Raw genomic sequence first — 11392 nt, 5'->3', positions numbered from 1 at the left:
TTGATCCTCATCTACATTAGGATCAATAAAATCATAGTTGCCTTCATATTCCTTTCCACTTTCTTTGTTATAACCCTCCCAATCAAAATCTAGATCAGGTTCTTCGACGGTATTAGGTAATTATTCGAACTCCACATACAGCTCAATGATAGACACTTGTGATTGAGCTTGATAGTAGATTGAGAACATCTTTTGCGGACTTGCGTTATCAATAATGCATATCGCCTGAAATTGGACGAACCCACTGGATACTAATATAGGTTGCCTATATAAAATAATTATTACCTTTTGTGACATATGAAGATCTATATTTTGGTAAATAAAACTCTTAATCTCCTCGAACAATACTACAAATGAAACAACAGATATACATAGATTATTACACATAAATATCACATCTTGAGGTGCTTCTAATAAAATTTGACCATTATAATAAACTTTTAAACTAATATTATTATCCATTTCTTGATTAAAAAAATCAAAACTCCTTTTTAATAAATAAAATGAAATATAATGATAAAAATGAAAATACAACTCGAAAGAAAAAGAAAAAAAAGAATGAAACAGAGAAAGAAGAAAAGAGAAGCGAGAAGAGTAAAATCAAAAGGAGAAGAGGAGAAAAATTAGACACTCCAAGAGATTACATTCACGATCTTTCTTTATATATAAGAAAATACACAAATCATTACGAATGTTTACAAATAACAAAAATTGAAATTGTCATTAAAAAAATCGATACTAACAATTTTTTTGTGTCAAAGATTCCAAAATAAATCGTGACTTCTGATTTTATTGAGGACAAAATTTTTTCCTTACTCAAATCGTTAGTCACATTTTAAGTATATTTTTATCATTTCTTCAAATCGTAAATGACGATTTATTCGGACACTAATCTATCCCATATGATCGCATTACAACAAATTTGTATAATATCCTCATATTACACTATTTATTTTAAAATATCCAAAAAATTAGCCAACATATTTTGTCATTTATTATTATTATTATTATTATTATTATTATTATTATTATTATTATTATTATTATTTAGTTAACATGTGCACATAATAAAATTATTATTTATAAAAAATTTTAAATATTTTTATTTAATAAATATAAAAAATATATTAAAATTTAAATTTTTAATAAAAAATTTTTAATTTTATGATCTTAATATGTGGTTTAAGAGTACACCATAAATAAATCCTTATTATTATTATTGTTAAAATCCTAGGTGTTGGATGCTCGAAGGTGATTGGCTGTTCAGGCCTGCATCGTTCAGGTGATTATAGCCAATGAAGGATTGACACGTGTACAGATCGCAGAATAGTGGGTCCCGCACCTAGAGATCCTAAAAACCTACAATTATTTGGGGAGACCACCCAATAAGAAAACGACGTCAGTTATGTTGCAACCGTACGTGGGGTCCACCGCAGCAACTTGCTTCCTCTCTCAACATCTCAACCGTTGCTTTGGCGGCTACCCTCGGTTTCACCAATATGTACCTTACTTTCATATGACGAGAAAAATGAGAACCCATTTCTTTCAAAATCATTTTCCATTTTTCTTACATGAAAGTTGGTATTTGGTAGCATTTACTACTACTCGTGTATTTTTTTTTTTTTTTAAATTAAGATTTTAGTGACTAAAGAAGCCATTTGAAATATAATTCGCAAGCTACTATTACTCGTATATTTATAAAAGAGTTTAGATATTTTGTATTTTAAAAATATATTTTAAGATTATAAGTTAAAAATTATATTAAAAATATAAAAAAATTAAATTTTTAATATATTTATTTTATATTTGTTAAAAAAATATTTAAAATATTCTATTAATAATAATTTTGTTCCATGTATTTAGAATACATATAAATTAAATCTATTTATCAATTATAATCCATTTAGTCTTTTGAATAAAAGCTAGGCTACCTGAAAATTAAAATTTAACTGTCAAATTAACTATTTTTATAAAATATATATAAGATATAAATTAAAAATAAATAATATATATTTATAATAATTAATTTAATAACTAATTTTTAACATGTATATAGTATTTTTAGTTGAATAAATATAGCAGTGAATTTTTTTAACGGATGTCTTAAAAGATTGATTAAGAAGTCCTAGTAACGCTGTATAGTACTATAAAGAGTTATGCTATTCTTTCCGTCGACACCTTTTTTTTTTTTTAAATATAAGCCCTTATTTAACAAATTAATATAATTTTATTACTTTTTAGTCACACCCTTGAATAAAGTTATTAAAGAGAGAATTATTACTGTATTAATCTAAAGAATAATTTCTAAATTTACTTTTAACTATTATAACTCCAACAACACATTTCAGTTATTTTTAAGAAATTATATTTACATCGATCGCCTTTTGGTACATTACTAAAATACACATTCTTTTAATAATATGAATATTTATTTGAGAACTAAAGGAATAATAAGTTAATGTTACAATACATATTTTGGAAATTTGAAATTCTAACAAAAATGTTCTGTATTTAACATCTTAATATGTGTTTTTCAGGAGATTTCTTAATTAAACTCTTTAGTCAAAATAGTTAAATACTAAATGATACCACAAAGTGGGATGGGGGTTTATTTCAAGGAATTCTAATTTATTAATGGAAATCATCTATGAAAATATATTATTTTCATATTTGTTTAAAATTCTAAACTCCAATTTCTAGGAATAACTTATTTCTAGGAAAAATTATGCAAAAATTTGAGATTTTTATCCACATATCAAAAGTGGGTAATTGATATTCTCATGTCAAGGGAATAAGAATCAGCCTATTTATAATTGCTATTATATCCCTAATTGTTATATTTTTGTCAAAGAATTCTCCCTTCTATTGATATTGGGAATATTTTAAAAATCAAGAATCTATTTCCAAAAATGTGTATAATAATAAAACATATTCATAATTTATATATTCTTGGAAATATTAAAAATAATTTTCAACAATTTATAGTACTATGTAATTTTTTTGTAATGCTCGAATACAATATTTGTAGGAATATTATTTCTTAAAATATATTTTTTAACTGTGAAACGGGCATCCTTTTACACCTTAGGATAAATTTTAAAAACAAAGTATTGTTAAGTTAAAAAGAAATTTACAAACGAGATATAGTTTAAATGGTATAATTTTTTCATTTTCACTTAGAAATTTTGAGTTTGAATCTCACTCTTAATCTTAAAAAAAAAAAAAATTCAACTACAATCTCGTCTAAGATGTTTCAAAATGAAGCATACTATATGGCTAAACGTATGTTACATATTTTTAACTGCAATACATTTTTTTTTTACTTCTTGTTTGCACCTATTGAAATCCATTGGAGAAGTATAACAGAAAAATTAAGTGGAAAAATCTAATTAAATTTTTAGAAAAAATAAATTCAACGGTTGGCTTAATATGCTGGGAAGCTGTGTATAAAAAATTGCACTTTTGCTTAGTCTCAATTTGACTAGTGCGAAACAGATGAGCTTCCATAATCCATGATGAGCTGCCAATCCCCATTTTCTTTTCACAACTCCCACCAAAACCATAAAATAATAATAAGAAAAAATCAAAATAATTACGTTAATGAATAAACAAATCATTGCAAGTAACTATGCGAATATCAGAGTATTATAAAATAAGCACTGTTATAATATTCTAATATATATACATATATGTGTCATGTGTGTGTTATTTCAAATATCAAATGAAACAAAAAATAATTTAATATAATCTATTATCCTTCTTTCATTTAGTTTATCAATTAAAAAATATGGATATTTAGTGCAATCTATTAGGAGAATTATATTAATAATTTTACTTTTAAAATAAAAAATATCAATAAATTTAAAAATGATAATGCTCAATTTAAAAAAGACAATAAATTAATCATTTGAAACACGAGTTATATATATATATATATAACTTGATTACTCATAAATTATCTTCGTGTGAAAAATAATATGAGAACCATTAAATTCGGTTTGTTAGTGTCCCCAATGCGCATTAAGATGGTCTCAAATGAATACAATTATGCTTGAATATGATTAACTGAAAGTGAATTGAATTGTGTTCTCAACGTATTTTTGGTAAAAGTAATAATTTTTTTTTGCATCATTGAGAATTATGATAAAATAGTAACAATATATTAATTACCTATTTTAATTTTTTATATTAAGGAGTCGTATGTTAATTTGAGTTTTCACTTTCTTTTAAGTAATTTTGTATTTTCAATGTGATTTTAGATAATATATCGTCTAAACAATTAATATTCATTTTTTCAGAATCACACTTTTTTTTTTTTGGTGACTAAATAGAAAAGAAAGAAAAAAAAAGATACAAAACCAAATTAATTGGCTAGGGTCATATCTAAATCTATTAGATGTTGAAGCTCACTCCATGGTTGGCTCCAATTCGAGTGAATGTCCGCGACAGAAGCAGCTGCTTTAGCCATACAATCTGCAACACTATTTGCAGTCCTCTGAATTAAAAGAATAGAGACTCTCCAATTCCAATTCATAACCTCCTGTATATGCTTTGCCAAATCCCATTCCGGAATATCCTTACCAAGCATTCTTTGGTTTACCAAGAAAAGAGCTTCTAAACAGTCTGTTTCACAAATAACCTCACGAAATCCACTCTCCCAAGCAAGAAGTAAACCTCTCCAAATTGCATACAATTCAGCAAAAAGAACACTGCACACTTCGACTTTCCCAGTGCAACCTTTCAACCAACATCCATCAGGATTGCGAATGATACAACCAAAACCAGCATAGCCAGAAGGAGCAAACCAACTAGCATCACAATTCAATTTAACAGAATAAACTGGAGGTGGAACCCAATGCAAACAAAGTGAAGGAGGAGACAGAGATTGATGCATAGCAAAAATAGTGTGAAACTCCCTTACTGAACTACGAATCAAACTCACCACTTTACTAGCACTCCATGAATCATCTATATTAAATAAGTCCTGATTCCTGCTTCTCCAAATCCACCAGATGGTCGAAAAGAAAAGAAAAACATTTTCACTCCTTGCACCTCTGTAGAGCCAATCATGTAAATTCGAGTTATTTGAATACAGGCCTAAAAGGTTCCAGACCTCCTTGGCACTAGGGCACTCCCGAAGACAATGAAGAATTGATTCAGAACCATTCTGACACCGATGACAGGTGCTAGATAAAGCTAAACCACGACCCAAACGAAACTCTGCCGTAGGAATAGCATTATGAAGACTGAGCCAAATCAAGAACTTGTACTTCTCAGGAATATGCAGTCGCCATACCCACAACCAATTATCATGCTCATTCCAGTCAAACTTTCTTTTGGCTAGCCAACTGTACCCACTCCTAGCTGAGTAAAGTCTAGAAGATGCCACACCCCACGACCAACCCGAACTCTCTCCAGCATTCAAATCCGGATTATAAGCATTCAAACGCTGTTTGACATCTTCTGGAATGGTAGAGAAAATATCATGGAGATTCCATTGACCATCTTTCCAAACGTCTCTAATAGTTAAATTAGAGTCAGATATATGTACAAAAGGGACATCTTGAGCAATTGGGCCCTCAATACTCCAATTGTCAAACCAAAAAGATTGATCAAGTGACCCAACGCACCAAGAGAAGGCATCCTTAAGAGCACCAAAAGCCTTTGAGATACTCTTCCAAACATGAGAAGCATTGCAAGGGACAGGGCCATCTAAAACTCCCTCATTCCTCAGATACTTCGCCCTCAATAGAGCAACCCAAGGCTTGTCCTGACAATGAAAAAGTTGCCACACCAATTTACCAAGTAAAGATATATTAACACACGCAGGATCTCTAACACCCAGGCCACCAAATTTTTTTGGAGTGATCACGGTCCTCCAATTAACAAGAGAAATACCTTTACCATCAACTTGACCCTTCCAAAGGAACTGTCTCATCATAGAAGATAATTTATCGCAAACCCAATTTGGAAAAAAAGATACCTGCATATGATAGACAGGAATGGATGCTGCAACAGAATTGATCAAGCAAAGTCTCCCTGCTTTATTTAGAAGCCTTCCTTTCCAATTAGCTAATCTTCCCCTCACCTTTTCAATCACCGAATGAAAAGAAGCCCTACTGGTACGGGAATGATTAAGGTTAACTCCAAGATATCTTCCTAAGTCCAAAGCAAAACGTATTGAAGAAACACTAGTAAAAATATCTCTTCTACGAGCAGTCACATTTTTAGAACAAAAAGCTTTAGACTTTTCAAGATTCACTTTCATGCCAGATGCCTTGCAAAAAATGTTAAGAGAATGCATGACCATTTGGACCTGACTCTTTGTAGCCTGACAGAAGAGTAAGAGATCATCTGCAAACATCAAATGAGAAAATTTTGGGCCACCCCTAGTGACAGAAACTGGTTTCCACACACCCTCAACCACCTTATGAGATATATAGCAAGCAAGTCTTTCCATACAAAGCACAAATAAGTAAGGAGACATTGGATCGCCCTGTCTAAGCCCCCTTCTAGGAGTAAAACTATCCAATCTATTCCCATTCCACATAATAGAAAGAGATGATGCACGGACACAAGTCATAATCAAATTAACAGTGATGATAGGAAAACCAAAAGCAATGAGAGTACTCTCCAAAAACCTCCAATCCACCCTATCATAAGCTTTTTCAAGATCAATTTTAAAAGCAAGAGTACCTTTCTTGGATTTTGTGTGCTTCATGAAATTCAGAATTTCTTGGGCCACAATAATATTATCAGGAGCACCACGACCTGGAATAAAACCTCCTTGTAAAGGACTAACAATATCTGGAAGAAAAGGCCGAAGTCGGTTAGTCAATACTTTGGTGATAATTTTATAAACAACATTACACAAGCTAATAGGCCTGAAATCCTTCATAAAGGTAGGGTTATCAATTTTAGGAATAAGCACAATCAGAGTTTCCATGATGCTAGGATTTAAGAACTCTCCCAAAAAAGCGCTCCGGACAATATTCCAAATCTCAGTGCCTACTATCTCCCAATATTCTTTAAAAAAATAAGCTTGAAAGCCATCTGGACCAGGAGCCTTAAAAGGGCTCATACTGAATACTGCTGACTTGACTTCCGCAAAAGAGACAGGGTCAATTAACCTAGCACAAGCCTCAGTGCTTAGAGTGGGCATCGGAACATCCCCTAAACAATCAACCTCAACCTCTTCCTAAGTAAATACTATGATGTTTTTAATATTGTGTTTAAGTTATTAAAAAAATAAATAGAAAATATTTAATAAATTTAAATAATTTATTTTTTAATTTAAATATTTTATTTTTTATTTTAAAAAACAAATTAAGTAATTTAAACACCACAACAAAAATATTATAGAATTTACCTAAAAAATAACCAAATACAAACCACATTAATGTTAATTTAATTTTAGTCAAAATTAATTTTAAAAATCACATTCATACTAGCATAGTTTGTAAACGTTAATTTCAAACACATGCACTTTTTCTTTCAGAGAAACTCGCGTTTGAAATTAAATGTGTCTATATTTTAGTTATATTTAGTTATATTGTAATATAAAAATATTTCACATGAACAGTGACTTTAAAATAATAATAATAATAATAATAATAATAATAATAATAATAATAATAATAATAATGATGATGATAATAATAATAAAAAAATATTAAAAAATTATTTAAATTTATTATTTTTGATCATCAATTAGTTATCAATATTTAAAATTATGGAATAAAATATGTTCTTATATTACTAAACTAAAAAAAATTGAGTTAATGATTAAGTAACGACAAAAAATAATAAATTTTAAAACCTTAAAAAACTTTTAAAATTTATTATTTTTGGTTAACCATTAATATTTAAAATTATGGGATAAAATATATTGTTAGATTACTAAATTAATAGACTAAAGAAATTAAATTAATAGCTAAACGATGACTAAAAATAATAAATTTTAATAATTTTTTAATATTTTTCATAACAATAATAATAAGCGATGATAAAAAATAATAAATTCTGACGGTTCTCTATTATTTCTCATAATAATAAATTAATAATAATAATAATAATAATAATAATAATAATAATAATAATAATTGTTTGATTTAATTATTATTTTATAAATATGCATAAAATCGATAGTGTGTAGCAGACTAGAAGTGTATTATAATAAGAGGGAACTTCTGCTGTGGAATTGCAAGGAGTATCCACAAACAAGATTACATCCAATCACAGCTCACCACCTTCATTACACTCATTTTTGTTTTTCAGCAAATTCATTGCTCCAACCTCTGTTTGCTGTTTACTTTCTTTTCATCTTCATATATTATTAGCCATAGCCTTTTTTCAATTTGGAGCTTCCTATTCCTTTTTTGTGCTAAGTTGGTTTTCTTTACTGTTATTTCTTCACCCTTTTTTTTCCCAGCAAAAGGGTGAAAGAACAGTTTTTTTTTTCTTTCTATATATTTTTTTGAATGAATTTTTGTGTACCATTCTCAGTTGTTCATAAATTCAGAATCTTTCTGCTGTTTTCCTAATTGGGTTTTGCAACTTTCATTGCTTTGTGTTCATACCCTTTTGCCTTTCTTTGGCTTCTGATTGGTTTCCCAATTGAGATATAAGCTCAAACTGAAACTGCAGCAGAATTTGAAAAAAAAAAAAATCACTTTTTTGTTTTTATTTCTCACAAAATTAGTTTTTTTTTTTTTTGGGTATTATTTTTACTCTTTATGATGAACCATATGAGCTGATTTTAGATTTAGTACCTTTCTGATTTTTGTTTCTTTCTGGGTTTTGAGCTATCTAATTCTCAGTTTCAATTTAGTTTTAGAGAGGGAATTAGATCTCATAAGTGGTTCATGGGTTATCCTATTTAGACCAATTAGATAACAGATAAGAGTCTTCAACATCAATTTGGAGCATTCTCTTTGATATTTTTGGTTTTTTAAAATAAAGTTGGTCTTTTCTAGATTCCTGAGGAGCCTCAACTCAATGTTATAAAAAAGAGAAAAAGTACTATTCTGATTCTTTTTTTTTTTTTTTCAAAAAAGAAACAAATGCTTGTGGATTTTTATCCCTGATATTTTTATCCCTTTTCTGTTCCTCTAAAAATCCATCACACATTGAATTTGCTCAAACTTTGATACTTTATGCATCACTAGTGTTTTCATGCATGTAAGCTGTTTGATGATTTGATGAAGTGGGAAATGGAAATATTGTCTCCAACTACAACACCTTATAATCCAAATTCCAACCTCAGCAATACCAACAACACCTTCAATTGGCTTCTTGGAGATGGAAGGAGCACAAGATGGACACCGGAAGAGAACAAGCTCTTCGAAAATGCGCTGGCCGTTCACGACAAGGACACGCCGGACCGGTGGCACCAGGTGGCTGCAATGATACCTGGGAAGACAGTTGGAGATGTTATCAAGCAATACAAGGAATTAGAAGTTGATGTGTGTAACATTGAGGCTGGTTTGATCCCGGTTCCGGGGTATAGTACTACTTCACCATTTACCTTAGAATGGGTGAATTCTCAAGGGTATGATGATGGATTTAAAGGATTAAGTGGAAAGAGACCTTCTTCTTGCTCAGGGAAGCCACCTGAGCAAGAAAGGAAGAAAGGAGTGCCATGGACTGAAGAAGAACATAAGTAACTTTTTTTTGCCTTTCGCCTTTTGCTTTTTGTGTATGTGCATATATATCTACATGTTATTACTATTTATTTATGTGTAGTGGTATTTTAATCATATATATGGTTTTAATATTAGTAGTGTATGATGATGGATTGAATGCATATTTGTTTGAGAACATGGTGGTTGTATGAAAAGCAAGAATTTGTAGGTGGAGTATGAATTTGTAGGTGGAGTATGAACTCCGGCCAACAAATTTCTTGCATGTTTTTGTAACATTTTTAATATGCGTTACGTAAATATTTTCAACCACTTATTCTTTATTTTTTACATAACTTTTGAATATTTTTAACTAAAAAATGAGTGGCTGAAAATATTTTTAGAACACGAATTAAATATATTTCAGGAACAATAAGAATTTTTATACACTAGGAAAGTACCAACTATAAGAAATTTCATTTCCTTTATTAGGTTCATGAGATATTTATGTTGACTTAGTTAAGAAAAAGAAAATTTCTTTTTGAATTTGGGAAGAGTGTGTTTAATCTTGATTCTTGATATATATATATATATGGTGGTTGTTTTTTGCAGATTGTTCTTGCTTGGTTTGAAGAAGTATGGGAAAGGTGACTGGAGAAACATTTCGCGAAATTTTGTGATAACAAGAACACCAACACAGGTTGCAAGCCATGCTCAGAAGTACTTCATAAGGCAACTTTCCGGAGGCAAAGACAAAAGGAGAGCAAGCATCCATGACATAACAACAGTTAATGTCACCGAAACCGGAACATCTTCTTCAGAAGACACCAAAAGTTCTATGATGCTCTCACAGCAGCAGCAGCAACAAAATTCTAGTTCTGCTGGAACTATACCAAGAACTCATCATTTTCAGTGGAATAATCAACAACCAAATAATGCAGCAGGAGGAGTAGCTATGGAAAAAGTTTTCAATTCTGCTTATGGTGTTAACTCATTTGGGGTTACAATAATGGAAGGGCAAAATCTGAACAAGAGTGTTGAATCTTCTTCATCTTCTTCTTACTTAGGACCTCAGACACAGAACCTGGTTTTCCAAATGCAACAACAATCCTCACAGCAACAACAACAACAACACTATTCCCATGCATAAATTGGCCTCTTTTGCATTGGCAATTATATGAATGGCTTGGAACCAATAAATATTTCTTGCTTTATCAGATCAGATCTTTAATTTTCTTTTCCCAATGTGAATATCTTGGTTTGGAGTATTGGTTTAGAATTTAGATCTTGGTCTATGAACTTTGACATTTGTTTAATTTACTTCAACAAAATATTTAAGTCCTCCAATGTTGTTGTCATGGGTTGGTTTTCTATGTTGTCCTAAGAATATTGGATATTGAGCTAAGCTTAGAAATTAGTATGGCATGTCAATTTCTGTGAAAAGAGGAGTATAAACTTTGGTAACTATCAAGAAGGCATAATATTATTATAGTTAAGATATAACAAAGACATAACAAGATACCTTGGTAATAGTTCTTCAAAGATAACAATAAGATGCACATATATATTTTGTGCATCTAGAAGACTAGAACAACCCTTCTTAGCCACTTAGTTCAATTAGAAAAAAGAAAAAAAAAATCCAAAAAGATGGGCCCTAAGATATCAAGGTAATTAAATTGGAGTTTTATCCTTGTTAACACCTTTGTTGTGATACTACTTTCCAAGTTGCATGGAGTTCATGTGATTTGTTGTAATGGAAAACAAGTTGTTAA

The 11392-nt window shown here is 30.0% G+C and overlaps 1 protein-coding gene across 1 annotated transcript; it reads left to right on the top strand.

The window, feature by feature from the left end:
- Positions 1-8148: 8148 nt before the first annotated feature.
- LOC112765336 (transcription factor DIVARICATA) lies at positions 8149-10967 on the top strand. The gene is made up of 2 exons (XM_025811242.2): positions 8149-9661; positions 10233-10967. Exons 1-2 carry the CDS (start codon positions 9201-9203, stop codon positions 10768-10770), a joined length of 999 nt encoding a protein of 332 aa, XP_025667027.1. The 5' UTR covers positions 8149-9200; the 3' UTR covers positions 10771-10967.
- Positions 10968-11392: the final 425 nt, after the last annotated feature.

The sequence above is a fragment of the Arachis hypogaea genome, chromosome 17, assembly GCF_003086295.3.
Source record: "Arachis hypogaea cultivar Tifrunner chromosome 17, arahy.Tifrunner.gnm2.J5K5, whole genome shotgun sequence".
NCBI lineage: Eukaryota > Viridiplantae > Streptophyta > Magnoliopsida > Fabales > Fabaceae > Arachis > Arachis hypogaea.
Note: the sequence above shows the minus strand (reverse complement) of the source record. Positions and strands in the feature narration are given on the sequence as shown.